Raw genomic sequence first — 22894 nt, 5'->3', positions numbered from 1 at the left:
TTTTAATCATCAAGCTGTGGTCTAGGTCCTGAGCTGCCAGGCTCTAGGCAGGTGCTGGGTTGGCTACAGGCAGAAAAATATGATGGAGCAGAGCAGACAATAACTACCAAACAGATCTGCTCCCTCCGCATCTCTGTGTGAGCCTCGCCGTGCCAGGTGCTCTGTCCTTGTAGCCAGGGAGTAGCAGGGAGACAACAGTGCGGTCCTGGAGCAAGAATGGGGGAACCTGGGCTCCAGCCATCTTCAAAAGCACAGAGCACTATGAGCTAAATCTGTGTATGATGGGCAGCACCAGCCACAGGGCTTTCTGAGAGACCCGGTCTCCCCAGAGCGCGTATGCAGCCACCCTCTCGTTTAACCTTCCCACCTTTCTACTCTCTGCTTGCCTCCAGCAGTACCGCCCCGGCCAGCATTATTCCTCAGAAGCTGCCCACAAGTGAGCGTAGCAGCTGCTGTCACTGAGCAAGGAAGGGAATTAATGACTCCTCATCTGGCTGTTGCGAGCGGCAGTGTGTGAGCTCCTGTGGAACCATTGATTTCCCTTCCTGCTAGCTGGGGGCTGCTCTGTTCACGCTGCAGAAAGCTGCTTTTGCGAGAGGCGGTGAGCAGACAAGGCTCCTGGGCACGCAGAGCCCCCACCAGCCCTGTGCTTGCTGAGCTGGAAACCTGCTGTTATCTTGGGGGTGTTTTGATGGAGAGCACTCCTCTCCCAGGCTGCTGCCACGTGCCCTCGGCTCACAGGTTCCTGCCACTGTGCTTGCAGGTACCAAAGCTCTCAGGCATGATCTGCTACGATGATTTGGTTCAATCAGTTCACAGCTGATCCATAACCCCTTGTGACCAGGTCTGAGCTCTGTCTGCAGGGGCTTCATGCCAACATGATGGAAGAGGCAGAGCTTTGTACGCTTTTCCAGAGTCAAGTAGTATCTTTTATTTGCAGTTCATGGTGGGATGGAAGAAGTAATGCCTTCGACCTGAAGTATCCCAGGCAGCTCAGGCATAAAGAGGCAGCCATCCCTGTCGGGGGCTGTCTTGCATGCCTGCATCGGCTCCAGGATCTCTACGTTATCCAGCTCCTCCTGGAGACGGTCAATGTATTGAATGATCTCTTTGACACGGTTGCGGTTTCTGTCAATCTCGTTTTGGAAAGCCTGAACAGATTGAAGCCAAGCAGTGAACCTGCAGGTTTGTCAGGGTCCCTGGCGCACAGAGGGCTCCAGCAAAGGCTACAGAGCATCCTTCCTAGCAGTGTCCCCACCACCTGGGCCAGATCCATCTGTGCCCCATCCCCCTGAGCATGAGGGTCTCTTACCTTCTCTGTCACAGAGGCCTGCCAGCGGTAGGTATTGCTGAGGATGTTGCTCTCTCGCTTATCAATCTTCAGCAGGCGGATGCCATGGGACGCGTTGACTGCATCGACAATGGTGGTTTTGTCCACAAGAAGCTAGGAGGTAACGTGACAGGATGAGAGGAGGGGGTGGGCGTGCAGCGAAAGCAGCAGAGCTCAGAACTAGCAGCACAGTAACGGCAGTGCTCAGGGGGAGAAAATCAGCCCTCTGTTTGACTGACAAAGCCCCAGTCATCGGGATGAATCCAGTGCTTTACCTTTCACAAGGATGTGTCTGGGCCTCCCTAGGGAGTAATGGAGTATTATCCCTAGTACAGGTGGGGGAAACTGAGGCAGCACCCTCGGCCTCACCTGCTAGAACTGGGAGCAAATGCCTGCTGCTGAGTGCTCCGCTGCAGGCAGTGCTGCCTTGCAGCACATGTCAGGGTCCTGTGGGCAGCTGGTGCTGAAGCAAGGCTGCATATGCTCCAGCACGCCTGGGCCAGCATGTGTGGGAAGTGGAAAATTGCACTTGGAAAGGTCTCTTGCACTGGTGGTGCTGGCTGTAAATCTTCATTTTTGGAAAGTCCCAGCTCCTAATCGAAGCAGTAACTTCCCCCTGCGGCTCTCAATAGAGGGTGGCTTCGCTAAACCATAATGACTCTCCTCCTGCAGCCAAGTGCTGCTGCTGAACAAATGAAGATTGCTTCTCCCTGGAAATGGATGGCAGTGAGGCAAAATGGGTGCACAGCAACGGTGCGTAACTGCAGCCATCTGCACAGGCCATAAAGCAGGGAGGTCCCCCAGGGAGGGGGCTGAGGGGTCTGTTTTGTGTCTGTCAGCTCTTGATTACCTGGAGTAACGGGGGGCTGGGATAATCTGGACAAGAGTAAAACCACTGTGAATGCAAAACTCGAGTCATTTAGTCACTAAATGAAGGAATAACAGAGGCGAAAAGGTCAGCAGTGTTGCTGACTGGAGCACTGCAACAATCTTTTGTGCTTTCTGAAAGGCTCCTGGGATCTTTGCTATCACAGCAAGACTGAGGGCTCAGCGGAAGGCTCCGTATAAAATGTCATGTCCTGCCTTCAGATCAGCTCATGGGCTGGGGAGCTCTAGGAAGGGCTTTTGAAATCACAGAGGCAAACAGAGCCCCAATGCAAGAAAGTCAGAGTGGTGCTTGGATTCTCCTGGGGGAGCAGGGACAATCGGAAGAAAACCAGCTGTGAGTGTAGCAAAGATGCTGCTTAAGTGCCGACTGGGTTGGGGCTGTCTGGAAATCAGCCAGGGAAGTGAGTTGTGCTGGAGGCAGGAGAGAGACTTGCTCAGCACCTCTTCTGGGCTGCTGCCACCAGCTCTGGCAGCACCCAGGGAAACCTGCAGTGCAGCTATCCTCTGTTCTAGTCAGCAGAGATGTCCGGTGGCACTGCAATTCAGCCAAGTGGCTGGAGCCTCTTGGGAGGAGGTTATGCTCTGGTTTAGGCATGGCTCTACCAGTACTAAGCCTCCTGGAAATCATGTCCCTTCAGAGAGAGACTGTGGCCTTGCTGACTGTCTAGCAGAGATGGACTTTTTTGGTGCCCTCACCATTTGAACATCAGCTGGCAAATCCTTATCAAGCTCATTCTTGACTGATTTCTCCAGTGTCATGATGCAGATCTCCAGCAGCTTTTCATGGTGACGGTTTTCCAGGTCCCGGCACTGGGTCATCGTACAGAAGATGGTTAAGGCAAAAAGCTGACCACACCACTCACTTAAATTGATTAAATGATCTCCTGTAACTAGAGACCGAGTGTGCACCCAGTGGGCCCCCGCAGGAAAAAGCCTGGCTGCTGCCAGAAGCTGCTGTGATGTCAGGATATGCACTTTCTGCTCTTAATCACACACCGGGTCTCATCCTTACTGCCATATATTATACAGAACTGAGAGGGGGCCAAGGTTTGCAAAGGAAATTGAAGGCGGCTTCCCAGGATATAAGCTAAGCTCTGAATACGGTGCAATTATTTGCACCAGGCTAACAGATTTCTGTATTTAGTGTAGCCTGTCACTGAAGCACTTTGGTATTCTCATCTCACTATGTTTGAGAAAACTTCAACAACACAAAAATGAAGGCCATTTACAGAAACTTTAATAAGAATTGTAGGTATTCCATTGGCTGCTGCGGCAATATATATAGGAGACAGACTAACCAGATCTTCCCAGGGTTTTGTCATGGCTGTATGGAGAAGAAAGGGAGATTCAAGATTCCCAAGTGGGAGAAAGCTGGTAAAGTCCTACAGACTTCTAGCACAGAAGAACTTAGATCCTTTTGTGCTCTCCAGAGTATCCACAGAAAGAAGCTGGGCACCTTAAATGACCATTCCGAGAAAGCTGGGAGAAGACATTTTCCGTTGATTAAAAAAACCCAACAAACCACCATCAAATTCTAAACTGATGGCTCATTTCTGGATTTAGAAGCAAGGTATACGTACGTCACTGGGAAGTCCAGGCCAACGTATCAAAAGGATATATCCCTTTAACATTTTCAATCAATGTTGATGCTGTGACAGCAATGTTTCCTTTAAAATCCTTTATTTGTTCCTTAAGAGAGGGAAAAGGAGGAAATATTACAATGAAAACTTGCATAAACATAAAAGGGACTCAGGGAGTCTAGGAGGGGTCTACAATTGATTATAATTTGGGCTCACTGCTGTTATTAGCACATTCAGAAACAACTGTCTCAAACATTTGAAGCGTTTTGAAAGTGCTGCAAGATTTTCTTTCCTCCTTCAGGGAGAGAAAATCAGAATCAATTTATTGGAGGGAAGCTGACTGAATTATACCTTTAACTGGTGTCCGGAGCAAGCCAGCTGACCCTTTTGTACCCTCACCTAAGCAATGCATGGAGAGGGCTTACTCCCGTGTACTGCCATGCTGCAGTCTCCTTGTGTGCATGAAGAGCCTCTTGTCAGAAGCATAACCAATGCCTGGGCTCACTGCTGCTTTTCTTTTAGTCCTCAGAAATTAAAATTGCTGCTGCCTATTACCTCTCTCAAAGATGGCTGATGGAGAATCTGTGAAGTGTTGCCCTTAGATGTCTCGATAACAACAGTTCAAATACAGCCACCCGAATCCTGCAAATCCAGAAAGGCACGCAGGGAGAAATGCTTCTGCTCAGTCCATCAGTGACTGCAGATATGTGAGGACCAATTCAGAAAAGGCAAGATCCTAATGCTGTGAGGAATCCATTTTAAGCTGCTGCTTTCTGTCATGCACATTCACAAAAGTAAACTGCTGCATCTGCTTGCACACAGGCCACAGCTCCTGCCTGCTAATTTTTAATTTTTATTTTATTTTTTTAATGAAGATGCACATTAGCAGCCCTGCCCTAGTTTTTGAGGAAAAGTCTGGGGAGAAAAAAGGCAGCTATTATGCAAGCAAATGCAGTAAGCTGAGCAGGAATGTGTGTAATCTTATTCATAGCAAAGATCAGCTTCAAAGAGTTACACCTTTAGAATCCCAAATGCATATTCCATGTTATGCAGCGACTTCTGTATGCAGACCTATAAAACAACTGAATGACTTCAAGTCCCTTTCTCTAAAGTCGAAGCAGTCAGCTTGGATAGATGTGAGGGACATACCCTGCTCTGCTCTGAGAAACAGAAATCTGTTGCAATGTATCAATGGGGCTTGATCTCACCCAAGATCAACTTTGAACAGAGAAAGAATAAGATGGAGACAAAACATCAGCCTGACAGGAGCCCCCTCTTTGTGCAATGAGCTACGAAACAGAGGGCTGCAGCAGCAGAAGAGTGACCCCCTCACATTCTGGATGTGAGGTCTCACAGGTATGTGCTTGACCCTTACCTCCAGATGGTCAGCTATCAGCATTTCCAAGGTCATGAGTGCTTCTGACAGCTGAAGTATGTCCTCCTTGTACTTGGCTCGTTTAGACTCAGCAATATCATAACTACTGGCATTATGAATCTCATCCAGCCTCTAAACACAGAGATACATAAATTACTTATAGTTTGTGTTCAGCATTCCATTGCAATTTAATTAACTTGTTACATATTTGAGAAAAGTTCCTGCTGATGATTAGCTGAAATGAAATGTGATGATTCAGGAAGTCTCCAGATTTACATACTGGGTAGTCAACAGTGCTGAGGTGTGCTACTGCACTAACGATCCAGAGGCAATGCAGTGGAATTGGTGAAAACGTTTCCTCATCCTCCAGTCAGCAGAAGACTGTGCCCCTTCTATGCTTCCAACTTTGGTTCCCCTTCTAACACATTTCAAGTAAAAAAAATAAATAAATATTTGATTCTTGACATCGCTGGCCGTGAAGAAGAGATTAACTATTACTTCATAGAAAGAAATGCAGGGCTAAATCCTGATCCCCTTCATGTCAAGGAGAATCTTGATTGACTTCCATAGGGTTGGGAGTTAGTATTCTGAATATGGAATACCTATCATTGCCTGCCTTCCTCTTACAGCAAGGATTTATTGCCCTTCAGAATTAAATATTGACGTCAGGTTTGTATCAGGCAAGATTTATGATTTCTTGGATAAAAAAATCCTCTTGTGCTGAGCAATATATTATTTTCAAGTCTGTTCAAAATAAGTTAACAGTCAAGTGTTAAAAGGAGGGGAAAAAATATGCATTTAAAGATGTCTAATCCACTTCTGAGAGTGAATGGAATGAGCTAGAACTGAGAATTCTGATGAAAACCATTGCCAAGACTTGTGTCTGAAAATGGACTAGATTACCCAAACTTTGCAGAGTTAACAGGAGGGAAGGGGAAAGCAAGGCATCTTCTTTTCTAATCTAAACGAGCTAGAAGGCTCAAAAAGCTCCACAGCCGTTCAAGCCATGCTGCTGGGAGCAGTAACTTCAGACTTCAAGGCCTTTAATGCTTCTTCGTTCCTTAACCAACTTCAGAGAGCAGAGTTATTTTACAGGTTACCCAAGCTTACGTGAAAGGATTACAGTGACACAAGCAGCCCCTAAGGATGGCTTACAGTCAGCCTGCTGGGACCTCTGCACCTCTAGAACTCCTCCGGTAATTTTAAATGAATGGGGAAATGCTGTTAAAATACACTGTTCAGTTTTGACACCAATTTCTCCAGTATTTATATGAAAACTGTTAAGGTGACCGCTGTGTCCTGTTCTTGCAGCTCAATCCATAGCTGAGCCTGCAGGTCCTCAAAGACAAAAGGCCAAAATCTGGCCTCAGCCATGTTTCTTTGGGTTTGATTTTTGGGGGGTTTTGTTGGGGTTTTTTGTTTGTTTTAGTGGGGTTTTGGGGGGTTGTTTTGTTTGTTTGATTGTTTTGGTTTTTTAATGTGAGATGTATTGGGAATTCAAGTGCAAGTTAACCGAATGTGCATCACCATCTTTCTAAGTTGCCTTCTGGTAAGGCTGCAAATTCGTGTCCGACTGGAGTTGATGGAGTTAATTTGCCAACATGAGTCAGCAAGGTTCAAGGACCTGGGAGCAGAGTGACTCAGCAGGCTGCCAGCATGTGACAAGGCACCTAAATAAAAGTGACCTGGTTTTCAAAGGGAGCCAGCGCTCGTGACTGCCTGGTGTCAGTTGTCAGGGACTTGCTCTGCTCAGCTGAAAGTGTTACCAGGCTTTAGCCCCCTTCCCCCACTCCCCCCTCCCCCTTATTTTTTCTGTGAAAACAAAATAATGATCCAGCTATTATACATGGTTAGAAAGGGATCCAGCTAGAAGCTACGCCCTTAGCAGCCACAATGGGTGGCTGTAGTTGAGCGGAATGAAAAAAGATAGTTTCTACTTTAAAAAGACTAGAAATACATTACAATAACTTTATCTAATTTTTTTGTTAAAGTTCTTTGAGCTGTTGATGACAAAATGAACTGAAGCAGAAAATTACTTGGGAACAAACTGAATACCCTGCAATCTCCTTCCTTTCTTCCCCATTTTTCAATGAAGGAAGAGCTATTGGAGGCCTCAAAAAGAAGGAGAGTGGCATTAAATCTAATAAATCTATTTATGTATTTTAAATCGACTTCAGCAGAAATATTTAAACTAAAAGAAAGGTTGAGCATTTCCATTTTCTTAAAGATTGGTAATTTTTCTGGATGGCAAAAAAAAAAGTACAAAACCCCCACCACATTTAACCACTTTTTTCCTACCTTTGTGGACAGTAAGATAACACTATGACATGTTAGTTTTGTCCTGCACTGAATTTCCAGTATAGAAAAGGGCTGTCAGTGTTAGCTGGTTATGGTTTACCCAAAGGCTTGAGATGTCAATCCCCAAATTCTTTTCCTACATAAAGTACTAAAACTCTTTCAACATTATGTTAGTTAATGACATTATATTAGCTAACACAACAGTTTTTCTTCGTATAGGTTTATATTCTAAGAAACATGCAAAGAAAGTGAATGAGCACTGGAAGAGGCTGCCCAGAGGGGTTGTGGAGTCTCCAACCTTGGAGGTATTCCGTAGCTGGCTGAATGTGGTCCTGGGCAGCCTGCTGTGGGTGGCCCTGCTTGAGCAGGGGGGTTGGACCAGGTGACTGTCTAGTCCCTTCCAACCTCAGCCTCTCTGATTCTGCCATTAGGGACCAAGTACTGATTCCTATTACAGCAGTGTAAATCCAGAATCGTTTTCCTAATTTTACTTGAGTTACCATTACTTTCAGTGAAATTAAAAGCTGGGATATGATGTAGAGAAATCATGTCTCAAACAAACAAAAGTATAACATTACCCTTTTCTTCCGATTTTCAAAGTCTAGGATTATTTTCCTGCCTTCTTGCTGGTTGGCTGTTAATGCTTCATGAAGGCTTTTGTAGAAATCAGAGACTTCAGCTTCTCGGTTTTCATACTCTTTCAGACCGTAGTTGAAAAGGTTCTCACAAACTGAGACAAACTCCTTCCTGTACGTGACACCAGAGTCAAGGTATTTTGCTTGTTCAGTGGAGCAACATGCTATGTTCCTTCTACCTCTGCAAATCTGAGCAACAAGAGTTACAAGCTACTGTTTGGTAACCTCTGTGGTTTCTCACCAGGAGCAGCCTGCCAAGTGTTCTGTCTGTGGCAGGCCTGGGTCACCCATTCACATTTTAGGCGTAGGATTTTGCTACCTTAAGGGTATGGAGAAAGCTATAGCAACTTGAGGGAGAAAAGGCCTTGAGGAAGAAAAGGAAATACATATCCTTCTCTGACTTTTCTGACATAACAGAGGAATAAAGCATACAACCCTATCTGTCTTCACAAGTGTGAATACAATGCCTGCATAGTTAATAAATACAGCTCTGGAGCCTACAGCCAGAGCACAGAATAAACTACTGACTTGGTAGCATCACAAAAATAACATCAATTTTTCTTCTGCTATTATCTTGGCAATGGAATTGTTTCTAGAGTCTATTGTAGTTAAGCTGTGATGCATTTTTCCCCAACAGTGTAATGCAATTTTAAGGAAGGTCAAGTTACTGGCCTTGACAATGCTCTATTAATCTGAATGAGAAAAGAAAAAAGAAAAAAAAGTGTCTGCTTTCTGATCTCCCGTGTAGGAGCAATGATCACAAAGAAGTGCTGGCCTGAAAACTTCAAGTTGCCAGCTTTGGCAGGTTATGAGATATGCGGCTCATATCATTCTGATTAGTCTGTTCCTATCTCCTACCACTTCAATTTCAACACGAGTTTAGCAACTGCGCTCTCACAATCTAACTGACAGAGATTTATCTTATAGCTCATTTTAAACTTTAAGTGGATTGCAGACTTAAGGAAAGTACAAAGCCTTGATTCTTGAAGGGTCAGGAAAGGCAGCTACCGAAATTGTGTTTGATTCAAGCGAAGGAAAAAGAATATGGTAATTACAATGGTGAGAATTTAAAACACTGGAATCTCATGACCTATTGGTGACAGAAACGAGTGGTTTTACAAATGGGATATTTCAAGCTGGGCTGGCCAGCTTGCCAGTAATATAAACCATTTGTTTGTAACCCTCATATTTCATGAGATATCAAGCATTACAGCTGTCAGTGGTCTCACGGTCTTGCAGTGGTTTTTTTGGTACCGTTCCAAAATTGAACACAGACCATCTCAGATCTTAGATCAATGTGCCCTGGACAAAAGCAACGGATGAAGAGTCCCTCTGGATGCACCTCCTTCTTTTCTCAAGGCATTACGTTTTAGCTGTAGGTATTCTAAACCCAGGAAGGATATGCTTGCAGCAGTTCACCCACTCCAGGGAGGCAAGTCAGTTTGGCAGCTTCTGTATCCTCTGCATACATACTGTCAAACAGGAATGATCCATTCAGGTACTCAACAAAGGCTGTCTTTGAAGAGAATCAGAGCAAAATAAGTAAAATAAAGACTCCCAACAGGCTGCCAGTCCTCAGGATGTGTCTCTCTTCTAAGCACTTTACCAGTGGAGGGACACTGCTGCAGGTACAGTTACACCAACATGAGTCACAAGAGGACCCTGAAACTGGATTGAAAAGCATCCTGGTGGCTTTGCTTCTAGAACTCTCTAGCCTAAGGATAGAAACCACTGTTTAATCTTACATACAACTGCATATTGCAAGGCTATTAGGCCTTTCAGATAAGGAGTCAGTGGACTGTGCGGAGGGATGGAGGTAAGAGCTGCAGGTGTCCTCCCTGTCACTGAACCTCCTCCTGCTCTTCAGTCGGTCTGATCTTCTGGAGGTCTGGAATAGACAGCCAGACCATAACTGCAAGCATCATTCTGCCTGGTCTTGTTTTCAGTCTGTTCACAGGGCTACAGTGGTCTCAGAAAGCCCTGAACAGTTTAACCATAAAAATAATGGAAAGCATTAACTTTGTGTGAAGGAGAAAATAAAAAGTCACTGCCCATGAAAATGCTAACAGTTCCCTCAGACCTCTAATTTTCTTAATTCTCATGTCTAAATCTCATGTCAGGCTGATAAAATCCTCGGCTATGATTTACTATTTGGCTTCACAGGATCTGTATCTGTAGTTTCATTGTTCAGCCAGAACTACGTTCCCCCATGTCGTAGGTATTCCACAGAAGTTGCTGTTTTCATTCAAGAGATGAGATTCAGAGATCACAGAGATTAATCCTAGCCTTAGTTTTAGCACAGTTTATGTTAATCTCTCATTAAATCTTCAAGCAGGTAAAAAGAGAAGTCAATATGTGTTGCGCTGCTTTCTCCTGAGACAATATACAACCAGCCAAAGAAAACATACCTTGTGGTACTCCAGCTCTTTCTGCTTTGCCTGTTTTTCCTTCAGCTGAGCCAGGGCCTGAGCCTCCTCACTTTCCAACAGCTCAGTAAGATCTTGATACTTTAAAACTGCGACTTCTCGCTGAGAAATGCAAACAGAGAAAATATTTTTATTAGATTATCAAGCATCGCTTTACAAATCTGGGCATAAGCATTTGATCTTTTCAGAACATGCACTTGAGTGACATCTGCATCTCCATTTCTTTGTGGGCTTTTTATTAAACTACTTAGAAAGTTTCTGATCCATTCCTCATCCCATTTTTTGTTGGCATATTACTCTGCATTCAATAGATCTGAACTGATACAGTCCCAGGAAAATTTTCTCTCCCCATTTCCTCATCTTTAGGGTTGTTTTTATTTTTTTAGCAGAAGGCCATGTTTAACTTCTAAAATTTGAACTTTGATATGATCAGCTAGCGTGTTTAACACACTTACTAGGGAGAAGACAGCTCTTTGGAGGAGTGGATGGCAAGATAGTAGCAGGGACATGAACCTAATTAGCTTGAAACTGAAGCCTGACAAATTTAAGTATGCAATTCTATGATGTACTGTCTGTATGAGCAGGGACTGGCCTCAATGACCTGGACAGCCCTATCAGCCCTATGGTAGGAGTAATGTGTATTCCAGGTACAGCTCTTCTCCGTGCCAAGCAAATTTACAATCAATCATGTTCTTTGGTTACTAAAAAAAACCAAACCCAAACAAAAAAACCCTTCTTTGTTCCTTTGAGCCCTGGGATCAAAAAGCAGTCCCATGTGTCACCAGTGCAGATGCACTGTCCTGTTCTCAGGAATCAAGAGCGGGAAGTGCATTTGATGACACCTGCTTGCCTGGAGAGCCTGTCAGCCTGCTACTGAAACAGATTGCTCAGCAAGCAGCAGGACCACCAAGCTTCCTTTCCCCTGGATCTATATCTCAAGACTGATCTCCTCTGAGATTTTCTGATCTCTAAGAAGGCTTGCACTTACACTGCAGCCTCTCTGTGGCAACATTAACCAGGCCCCTCTCCCACACACAGCTGCTGATTTTCACAAAATCTGTGAAGACATCATGCCTCTGACACCTCTACCCTGCTGTCAGATTTGATAGAATTTGGCCTACAGGTTCACAGCTGTTAGGTGGAGGCAGAATAAACACTGTGTGTTTCTGTAAGCCTAATTTCTGCAGAGAACCTGCCCCAAATGCTAGAACATTGCTGGCATACCAACAAAGCAAACGCTCTGTAAGATGCTGTTGCCCATTTTCACAAGCAGGGAATGCAGAAATGCTTACCATGGTGTCACACACGAGCCTGAAGTCCAAGTATACTAGGTCTGGAAGGTGTGCAACAACAAATAGCGTATACTGCTCATCATCACAAAGAGGGTTCCCAATGAGATTCAGTGTCCGTAAGTTTTTAAACCTCCTGAGATAGATCACCTATGCCATAGGGAAAGAGACACTGTACTTCCTAGAGCTGGGGAAACCACAGCCTTAAAATTCATTGCTCTTACTACAATTATGTTACAATATATATCCTGCCCTGCTGCGAAACAGCAGGCATCATTAAATCAGTTTCTAATGCTTTCTGGAAAGGAAATGCTTAAATTTACATTGTGAATATATAAATGAAAAGTGTAGAGAGAAGGCAGATAGGGTGGACAAATCATGGGTCTTAGATTGGGAAATGGCCCTCAAAAGAACCCCAAATAAATCCTACTCTTCACTCCCTCCTTTTCTCAGATGTTGCTACTTACTCCTTTTCTAGCTTTCATGGGAACCAATAGGAGTTTTGCCACAGCTGATGGCAGTAACAGAACCAGGCCCCCATGAGTCAATAATCTAACAAGAGAATTAGCTGTAGTATGTACTTTAACACCAGGACAGCTTACCAAAACAATAACTTTTACTACAGAGGCAGTGAAATCCTAAGCAGAATTTTCTACTCTAAGGAGGGGCTCGGACACAGTGGCAAATATCAGTTTTAGAATATTTGATCCCTTGACAGGGAACATTTGCAAAGACAGGGAGCACTCACATCTTGCAGAGTGATCAGGTTATTCTTTCCTATGGAGAAAATCTGTAGCTCTTGCAACATGTCCATGTGCTCTATTTTAGATATTCTGTTATTGTAGAGACTGAGGTCTTGCAGTTTGACAAGGGTATCCAGGCCCTCAATTACTTCAATATTGTTGAAGGACAGGTCTAGGGAAGAGTCCAGAGATCCAAAGTTTAACTATTTCTAGCAGAACACCCCGATTCAGATTTAGCCTGGCTCTCAATTTAGAAGTTTACGTAATACGTATTTTCCTCAGGTGCATTCAGTGTCCCACAGGAAAGGCTTGACATTAAATCATCATTCATTCACATCTCCTCCTTGCAACTGTCCATGCAACTTTTAAATGAGAGGAACAGTTGGTATTCCATGCAGAGTCCACATACGCAACCTGAAAGTGATTTCTACCTTTATGGGGAAACCCAAAATACCAGAAAGGAGGTGGAGAACTGCCCTAAAAGGGCGATAATTCTGTGACAAATTTGACACTCTTTGCCTTGTTTCTTGCAGACTCTTGCCTGCCACACCAATGCCCACTGTCATGGTCATTCCCACAGGACTAACATATGCCAGTTCCACACTTGCAACCACCCTGTTGTCAATGGAGGCATGCAAAGGCATATACTCACTTTAGTGATTTCACACACTGAAATTTCCTCTTATCCTGCCAGAACATCTATCCTAAGACCTACATTCATTGCCCTCAGGCCAGTACTGAGTAATTCAGGAGTCCAAAGACAGTTGATGAAGTTACCAGCTGTCTGCACCACCCCAGCCCCTGGATGGCCAAGACATTCATGCAGCAGCTGCTGAACCCCACAGCCTTTGGGCAAACGAAACCCATGAGTGTGCTTCAAAACACTCTGCTTACATTGTGGTGATCAGCTGTTGATTCACAAGTGCATGTCATCCGTGCAGCAGAACAGTGCAGACAACTGGGCGGAAGAACCCTTTAGACATTTCAAGATGTGCTTATGAACTGAAGCCCTGCATGCCATTTTCAAAGACGGCTGGATATATTTATACTGCCAGCCAGCAACGTGGCTGCAGTTCCCACATCCATAGCAGCAAGCTCACCAATCTGCCTAGCATCAAAACCTGCACCACTGTGGGATGTTGCTATCAGCATTCTGAGTTTTTAGTTGAAAGTACTCACCTAAGACTACAAGGATGGTCACTTCTTGGGACAACAATGATGACGAGCCCTTAAGCATATAGGGATAGAGGCAGTGGATTCTAGGCTCTGAAATGCCTGTGTTAACTTTGAAAACAGAATACCAGCTTCTAAATCACAGATGTGTTTCTGTAAATATTTCTGGAAGTCACCTCCAAATACAAGTACAAACCCTGGAAACAACCTTGAAATCTCAACTTCCTGTTCCTGCCACACCAAATGGATTAAAACCAGCTTGTAAACATTTGAAGGATTGTTTTGCAGCTCTGATATTCAAGCATTTTGATAGCTGACAGTCAAATGAGGAAACACACAGGCAGCCGACAGCCTTCCATGGGAAAGCTCCTATAAGTTGTGTTTGAGGAGGAATGCAACACCCTGGCTTTATTGCAGATTACTTTATACCTGCGAAGGCATCCAGCCTCATATGCCTGTATCTTACCGAGCCATACAAGGTGAACCAGACTGTCCAGAGCTTCTATCTTCTCAATGACATTGTTGTCCAGCTGCAGTTTAGTCAGATTCTCAAAGTGCCACAGATTATCAATCTGTAGGATATCTAAAGCCACAGAAAAAAAGTAAAAGAAAACTGTTTTTCATGTGCTTTCAGTTTAGCAGACACACTATCTTGCACAAGGAAAACACGTCCAGTTTTACCTCAGAAATGATTTCCAGCAGATTATGATAGCATGTGATGACTGCCCTAGAGAGCTGAGAGGTCCACTGGCTGGACAAGATTTCAATGAAACAGCCTAGTTAACCTCAGTGTCCTGCTCCAGCACACACTGCTCATCAGCAATGCCAATGAGTCACTGAGGGGATGCTGACTACGGCCCAGCAGTCAAGAGTGGCTTTATGAATCCACTACTAGGAGGTCTTGACCTTCATTTTCCTTTCCAGCTCCAAGAGGGAGGTTTGGGATGAGTGCTTTTCTCCGCATTTGCAGGCTAGTGTTGGCCAGCTACTGCTTTTGTAAATTACTCCCCTGCTCCTGGGATTTTCATCACAGGAGAGTAAGTTGGGGTCTACTCTTTCTGTGAAGGCTGCAGTTTAGAACTAATCAATATCCCCGCATTTAGCTTTCTCCAAAAACAGAATCACAAGGGCAGGCAGTTTGGCACAACAGCAAAACATTAGCACCAAGGTGACAGAAAATACAGAACATTCTCTTTACCCCCTCAATGGCTTCCCAGAAGACTTCATTAGCTGCTCTGCTGCTATCGTTGTTTAGTGAGTTCAGAGTAAAGCAAGGAATTGCACATCCAAAACACTCACAGAGTTCTGTATTTTCTATTTGCAAACACACACATGCAGGATCAGGTAACAGGGAGTCTCTCCTAAGGAATTGAACTAATACACTTACTATTTTACTGGAGTACACAATGAATAATCAAAAGCAGATTTTTGCCCATGAAATTACATATCCTCAAAATATTCAAATATTGACCCAAATGTTCTTCCTTTTCATTTTCTGAATGCAAGTTTACGACTGGTTTGACAGCAAGAGGCAAGCTGCGATAATGCTACAGATGACCAGAGGAAGCCACTGAATTGGACTGTAATCACCACAATCTACCAAATAGCTCTCACATAATCGCTGGCTATGACGGAGCCTGCCCAGGGTTTGATTTGTCCACGTAGAGAAGGGCCCAATAGGCCTGTGGCCTGTAGGTGTCACCACAATATAAATGTTAAATAAGAATAGCAGTGAGTAATAGCGCAAAGTTAAGCAGCTCTAAGTTACCCATCAGCAAAAGCACCCAGCTCTCTGTAATGAAACTACTTCATACAGGTATGACTAAAAATGTAAGTTCAGACGTCACTTTTCATGTAATAAATCCAAGCTAATCATGATTGTTTAATTGCCAGTTAGCCACTTCATGCTTAATTCTATTACCCTCTAACAAAAGAAGAGGTAAGTATATATTCTGCTACTCACTTCTAAAACTAAGCTGTAGCTCCGTCACATTCTTAAAGTTAATATCTTCCCTTTTGGCAAGCTTTCTTTTGTCCTCTGGGTACTGTTCTTCAATGGCTTTCTGAACCATTTCATCATCAATAACGTTTGGCTCAATGCTATTGTATAAGTGACTCATTTTCAGATGGTAACAGCCTTAAAGGACAGAAAAGAAAAATAAATAAAATGACTGCCTGGCTACTATTTCCAACATCCATTGAACAGGCATGACAATTCCAAGGAATTAAGAGCGCAGCTGAGCATCAGGAAGATTAATACCTCACAGCTGCTATCAAAGCCTTGACTTTTATCATGACATCATTGATTCAACTTTAAGCACAGCTTTACACCCGCAGCACTGTAAAATGGCCAGGCATGCTCCACACCACATTTGAGTGTTTGCCATGAAAAATGCCAGAATTTGGCCAGAGAAATAGACCAGGAAACGAGGCCCTGTGCAGCACCTATGAACAGCACTGGTCCATCGCATGGCAATCACCTGCTGCTGAAACCCACCTTCATGAAGAGGGCATGTTCAAGGCCCTGTGCACCATGTAATCTAGTTTTAAAATGTAAATTTGTCATTATAAGCAAGTTTGATTTATAGAGTAAGAGGCATGTATTTTTAGCGCAGTAACAGCATATATACATATATATATATAACACAAGAGCAGGTCACTAAATTTTAAACACCAACATCATAATAAAAGTGAAAACAAATTTGAGGAAGGAGGAAAATTTATAAACAATAACAGCAATTTTCTGATGAAGGCACTTAAGGCAGATCCATAGCAAAGGCTGTCTAGTTCAGTCAATACACAGCACTGCACACAAACACATTCGTTTTGAGAAACATACAATTCTGTCAGTCAAAACTTTCTGTCCTGGCTTTGTCATTTAAATATCCCTTAAGGTTGCCCAGGAGGCAATGAGACTACTCATCTTTCTGAAATTGTGCACAGATAATGAATCAGTATGAAGGACAGGAATTGTCAAACTTTTGGTTGCATGAGATGGCTGTAATGGAAGTTCTGCTGACTTTTTTGCACAGGAGGACAGTAAGGATAAACATCTGGGTTTAGAGCGTTCTTTCTTTGTCATGGCTTTTAATTTACAAACGTAACCTCTCTCTGCCTGCGTGCAGGACAGACCGAGGAGTAGCAGGTTCTGGGTTTATTCATCCGTGATCTGCCGGATTTTCTGCTTTCCTTGTATTTGTCCATCCTTTCCTGAGCCAGTGCCGGTTGCACAGAGCAAATCACAGGGCGAGGTCAGCACCCCGCGGTGGCCACAGCGCGGCCCTCGGTGCGACAGCGGCTCGGCCACCGGGACCAGAAGTCGCCGCTGAGAGCGAGCCGCGGCCCAGGCCCGGGCAGCAGCGCCACGTCCCCGACACCCCTGGGCGCTGCCGGGCCAGGGGCGGGGACCCTGACTCTGACCTGGGTGGGCTGCCGCCCTCCCCCCGGGACCCATCCAGGCCCAGATCCCGGCCCCTCAGGCCTCTCACCCCCGGGTCCCCGAGGCTCCAGGCCCGCTCCGCTCCTCCGGCCCTGCCTCCACTCGCGGCTCGGCGCCGGCTGCTAAGGAAGCCCAGGCACGTTGCTAAGGGAGACCACGTGACAGGTTCAACCGCCAATGGTCAGGGAGTGGGTGGGAAGGCTGGCGACTAATCAGAGCGCGAGAAATCCGTGTCAGCCAATCAGCTCCGGCACAGTGCCCTCGGGGCGGGAGGAGGCTCGTATGATCGACGTTTCTTTTGCCCAATAATATTAGCGAATGGTTTGGCTGTTGCCCAATGGAGAATGGCACTAGTGGTGTCTCTGCTATCCATCAACCGGAGGGCGTGGAAAGGGCCGGGATTACCGCGGAGGCGGGCCCCTCACTTGACAGTGATGGGCACGCTCTTTAACCTATAACTCCTTGGGGCGTCCCGCTGCCGCCCAATCGAATGCAAGGAGGCGGGTCACGCTTGGCAAAACAAGTTGCGGTTGGTGCGTGTGGCTGCCCGTCAGGGCGGCGTGGGGGAGGGGGGGGGGCGGCCGCCGGGCCGCTGTTTGTTGTCATCCCAAGATGGAGTTTCTGCTGGGGAACCCGTTCAGCACCCCGGTGGGGCAGAGCCTCGGTAAGGAGGCCCAGCGGGTGTAGGGGGCTCCGGGTGGGCTGGAGAGCTAGCGGGGCTTCTGGAGGGAGCGGGGGCCTCCAGGCACGGGGGGCTTGGGAGACAGGGGAGTGCTCTGGGGGTCGGTGAGATACAGCGGGGGCTCTGTGAGGGCCCGCGGGGGGCTCTGGAGCCGGTGGGAGGGGGCATAGTGGAGGCCCTTGGGGGCTGTGAGGATCTCTGGAGGTTCGTGGGGGGCTCTGGAGGTGGTGAGGCATCTGTGGGGGGCTCTGGAGGTGAAGGAGGGCCTCTGGAGGTAGCAGGGATTTCAGGGTTGGTGGGGGGTCTGGGGTGGTGGTGGTATTTCAGAGTTTGGGGGTGCTGTAGCCTTAGTGGGGTCTCGGGGGGTTAGCGTGGGTCGTGGTGGTCTCTGTGGGGACAGTGGTGGCTTTGGGCAAACTGTTTGCCATGAGGAGGGGGCAACTCCAAGATGGTTGACAGATGAAGGAAAGTTGTTGTATCTCCCAGCTCCTTTTCCCACGTGTGAGCGGCCTGTTAACAGGGCAACCCTGTCGTCCAGCCACCTTTTTCCCAAAGTGCTGAACCCCCCAGGGCCTGTGCGTATGCAGGGAGGGTGACGTGGTGTAAAGATACACATATGTGCTCAGTCTTTAGCCCAGAGCTTGAATTGTGGTTTTGCTAATGTTTTGGTGACATTAGGCAGGTTATTTTGAGCGCACTTTCATTGCGTGGCTAGCCAAGGCCTTCCTGGGTTGCTGTGTCTACTCCCTCATTCCTGCAGGTGTGTTCTCTCTTAATTGTGGCAAGTGTGATTTCAGCCTGGGTTGCCGTGGCCAGGGTCATGGGAGAAAGCCCGAGTGCCATTTCTGCAGAGTTTGGTAACTTGCCCACAGTTGGGTGGGCTGGTATTGCCTCCTGCTTGCTTCTCTTAAGCCCTGAAGGAGATACAAGATCTCCCCCATTGCGGTGGGGAAGAACAGAGTGGCTCAGGCTCCTGCAGTTTGGGGGCTGTGGCCTGTGGTCCCAGAAGCCAAGTCGATGTTCAGTTGAATGCACTTAGGCTAGCATCCCTTTCCAGTGAAACCGTGCTCTTAGTTTTGTTGACTTGTTTCATAAATGGCAGTAATTCTAATGCTATTTTTAGGGTTTATGTATAGTATAACGTATAGCTATGTATAGTCTCGTCTATAGCTATTCTACATTAATTTATGGAATGACAAAAGACTTGTGTCTTCGGAAATTAAAGTGGAAAAAATTTTGCAGAGTACCTGGTCATGGCCTCAAACTGCAGAATTTCTTTTATAGTTGTATCCTCACCCACACGTGCAGAGGTAAAAGGCCCTTAAATGGGTAAGTCTCATACTGTGCTTTGAAGATGGCTGGACTCTTGCTTTGTCAGACTATATGGAGCATATGTATAGCTTGCTGTTTTTCTTTAGCCATCTGGGGTGTTTATTTCTTCTGCTCAGGGAGAGAAGTGTCGAGAGTTGGAGGATAATAACGAGAACAGTGAAAGCTAAACATGATTTTAAAGTGAATTTGCTTTGTTGTGTTTGGCCATCTGACCACATCTGCCAGGACAGCTGGCTGCTTTGCTGCTTGGACAAGCCTTCTACAAATGAGCACTGTTAAGGGAAGGCAATAATTTCTCATCTATTTACTGTCACTTTCTGTTAGCATCAGTACATGGTTTAAAGGGGCTTCCTTAAGAACGTAAGAATTGTTGCAGGGGTTAGCAGTAAAATCTGCTTTTCTACCCTTCTGCCTTTCTAGCTCAGGAGTGCAAAGATTTTCACAGCTTTACATCCCCTTGCTCTCTTTGAATGAGCAGTTGCTGCCAACTTAGAGGCTTTGAACACAAAGCTCTGAAGGAGCTGCTTTCATCAGATAAGGTTAGGTGTATGTGAGGGGCTTATAATGCAACTTCCCTTCATGCACAGTTCAGCTGCAGTTTAAGAATGTTTTTTTATTCCCAGGGCAAAGAGATAGCTGCAGATTTTATTTTGGAAGAATTTTTTTTTTCTGCTTCTCATATCACTGCCAGTTACCTCTTTCTAACAGTAAAACAAAAGCATGCCTTGTTCTCAGACGGTGTTATTTGCCCAGTGTTTCCACAGTTGGTTTTTTTTTCCATGAGCTTGTAGAATAAAATTCTCACTTATGTTTCTCTTCATTCTTTAAAAGGAACTGAATAATTTTGTATTTCTGCGTAAACATATTGTGTTGAACACAGTTGTGATGTTTTCAAGCAAGGCCTAACACTCACCATAAGGGAGAAGTGCAGAAAATTATGTAGGTCCATCAGCACACCAAGAATGCATGTTCACTGCCAGGAAGTAGCAGTGGTTCACATGAAGATTTAATTAGGGCTAGACAATGTCTTCAGATAAATGCCAGGTCTGAAAGAACAAAGATATCAGAGAAGGTTTGGGGAGAGCTCAGAGAGGTAATACAAGGGATTTTCTCTTTTCTCCTCTTTATCTGGATAATGTCTGAAGCTAGACAGGCTTTTTATGTTAACTCTTTTGCTTAACGTGGGAAAGTAATGCTAGGATGAGCTCAGAGGATTTGTAATGGAGATGGATAGAGTCTCCTGCATCTAAAATGCCAGTTTAAATGGCAGCCAGGTTCCTCACTGTTGAAAGCTACCTGTTTTTTGGACTGGCTTACACGGTAGCCTATAGTTAGTTTCCAGTGGTGGCATAAGAGAAACTGTATAAGCCATCACCATGACTACTAATTACATACCTCACTTAATTTTTCTTTAATGCTTTGATTGACCTGTGGACGGTGAACTGTCCTTGTGTCTCTAGCAAGTCCCTCTCCTGAGCAGAGCGGGTAGTTTTTGACAAGGCTGTTGTGTGGAAGGCAGTCAGCTGCTGCAGTGTGCCTATGACTCCTGAACTTTTTATTCATTCCGTATTGCTTTTTACCTGGAGGTTGCAGTGAAGGGAGGTAATAGCACCATTTTACATATAAACTAAATAAAATCTCACCCAGGATTTTGTGGCAGAATCCAATACTTCCCAAAGGCTTTGTGAGCAAATGGTGCTTTTCAGCATCCCATGGGACTTGGAAGAAGCCTTCACAGTGCCTTCAGCCCTTCACAATGTCGCTTTTGTTGGTGGTCAGCGCTTCCTAGCAGGCGTCCTTGGGAAGATCCCTAGGCAAAGGTTTGTGTGTTGCGGCTGGTGTGCTTCTGGTGTTTTTAACTGGTGCTGCCTGCTCAGCACCCTGCAAATTCAGCAGCTGTCAGCAGCACTGGATGAGGAGCCCAGTGAGGCCACTGGAGCTTTCAGTGCTGGCTTGTGCTGCGTGGCTCTGGCCAGCTGAGGGTCATGCCACCAGCCCTGGAGAAGGTCTTTGTGAAAGCTGGCAAGAGTCTAGAGGGTGGAACTGGGTGCCACAGGTTTCAGAGGCTGCCAAGTATGTCGGGGCTGGCAGGAGCCTTTGTGGCATTGGGTGTTGGTCTGGTTCTTACAATTGAACTGTCTAGTTTTTCCAGTTAATTCTGTATATATGATAGAATGGATCCTTAGGGGACTGTTTTGAAGAATACTCCTGACCAGTGAGGAGGAAAAATACAGGAAGATGTGTAGTAAAATGGTGGAGGCAGACTGGTTGCTGTCTGGAGAGGGGCTGGCCTGCGGAAAAAGCCGCAATTCACAGTAGTGGGAATTTGCCTTGAGATTCAACATCCTGCCATAAATTGCATTTTTATCTTTCTTTGTTCAAGGGAGCCATCTTTAAAGTGTCACCACTCTAGTCAAGGTTATTAGAACAAATACCCTTACTGTAGGTTAGTGAAAACATCTTGGATGATTAAAGCTGATTGAATTACAAGAATGTGGAGTACTGGTGACTTTTTTTGCTCTTTCTGCTTATTTGATATAGGCCATATGGCTTACACAGGAAAACCAGTTACATTTTGTAGTGGTTTTGTTTGGGATTTTTGTTACTCTGGAGATTTTGCAAAGGCTTTCAGGAGAGTGTGTGTGTGTTTGAATCCAATGCTGCTGACACCACCCCCACCCCCAAGCTCCCTCAGGTGTGAAAGGCTGGGTCAGGGCAGTGATGTGTGAAATGGGCTCCTCCTGGGGTGGTGATGGGAGCATCGAGGTCCATTTTGGTAAGGGCTATGGTCAGAGCCTAAGTGTGTTGAGGTCATCCTTTCTTGCTGCAGCCTGAAGTTTGCTTGGCTTGGAGTCAAAGACCTTGGGGGAGTGAGGTCCAGAACGCACAGAGACCTGCAAGTTAATTTTTAACAATATAGTAGAAATCAAGGTGTCCTGCATAACTGGAGGTGGGGGTGTTGATCAGGTGATGCTGGTTTATGTCCCTGGTCCCTGTTGATGAAGGAAGGTTTGAATGAGGGGTGCCGGTCTGGGCACTGGCTGCGAAGTCTGGTTTTGGAGGAGGAACAGTAGGATGATTTAATACAGAGTATTCTTTAAGGAGACTACAAAAACAAGGTTTCAGCAAAAGATACGGAGGCACTTTATTGAAGCAACAGTGAGGCAGACAGCTTTTCAATTGATTTTATCAAAGCACTCGCAGTTTCTATTCAAGGCTGTTAAATTGATAATAAATATGGTGGACAGAGTCTGTTTCCAGAGCTGCTGTTTGTTCCTCCCTCTTCCCCCCCCACCCCCTTTCTTTTTCTTTTTTTTTTTTTTTAAGTAACAAAGTGCCTCAGCTTTGGGGTGTATAAACACCTCTTTATTTTCTTTCCACAAGAAGCACTTAATAACATTCTTCAGGTTTCTTATATCTTAAGATTTTTGAGTCTCTGAATAAAAATGGTTCCTAAATAGATGAGTTGATGGCCCTACACAGGAATAGAAGTACATTACAGTGAGCAGTCCATGGTAATCCTGCAGGATGAATTAACCCAGGCTTTCTTGTTCACATACACAATTTGCCTAAGTTCCCTTCAGAATAAACTTACTACTTTGCTGTGCTCTAATTCAAACATTTTTTTAACGACAAACCTTTTCCCAAAACCAGAAGTCAGTGTTCAAAGCGCACACTGTAATCTTAGGATCTGCTACCAATAA

At 45.3% G+C, this 22894-nt stretch overlaps 2 protein-coding genes across 6 annotated transcripts in view; one reads left to right on the top strand and one right to left on the bottom strand.

Annotated features, from left to right (window-relative positions):
• Positions 1-114: 114 nt before the first annotated feature.
• On the bottom strand, positions 115-17337 carry DRC3 (dynein regulatory complex subunit 3). 2 transcript variants are annotated; one of them, XM_055806170.1, is made up of 13 exons: positions 17226-17337; positions 15701-15874; positions 14204-14320; positions 12570-12736; positions 11825-11971; positions 10515-10634; positions 9510-9622; positions 8050-8224; positions 5174-5305; positions 3837-3907; positions 2915-3038; positions 1313-1444; positions 115-1151 (listed from the first exon to the last, which is right to left on the bottom strand). In XM_055806170.1, the coding sequence occupies exons 2-13, from the start codon at positions 15855-15857 to the stop codon at positions 942-944; spliced, it is 1665 nt and encodes a 554-aa protein (XP_055662145.1). In that variant the 5' UTR covers positions 15858-15874; positions 17226-17337; the 3' UTR covers positions 115-941. The 2 variants fall into 2 exon arrangements, with proteins under 2 accessions (XP_055662145.1, XP_055662144.1); XM_055806169.1 differs by lacking the exons at positions 8050-8224; positions 9510-9622.
• A 408-nt stretch (positions 17338-17745) lies between these two features.
• TOM1L2 (target of myb1 like 2 membrane trafficking protein) overlaps positions 17746-22894 on the top strand; it is a 58892-nt gene continuing 53743 nt past the window's right edge. For 3 of the 4 annotated variants that reach the window (XM_013295942.3, XM_005229008.4, XM_027780088.2), the window contains exon 1: positions 17754-17840. In XM_013295942.3, the coding sequence (XP_013151396.1) occupies positions 17789-17840 (52 nt within the window). In that variant the 5' untranslated portion in view covers positions 17754-17788. Of the gene's footprint in view, positions 17841-22894 lie in introns of all 4 variants that reach the window. The other variant, XM_027780072.2, reaches the window with a different exon arrangement.

This window comes from Falco peregrinus, chromosome 5 (assembly GCF_023634155.1).
Source record: "Falco peregrinus isolate bFalPer1 chromosome 5, bFalPer1.pri, whole genome shotgun sequence".
NCBI lineage: Eukaryota > Metazoa > Chordata > Aves > Falconiformes > Falconidae > Falco > Falco peregrinus.
The sequence above is the reverse complement of the archived record's forward strand: the minus strand, read 5'-3'. Positions and strand labels throughout refer to the sequence as shown.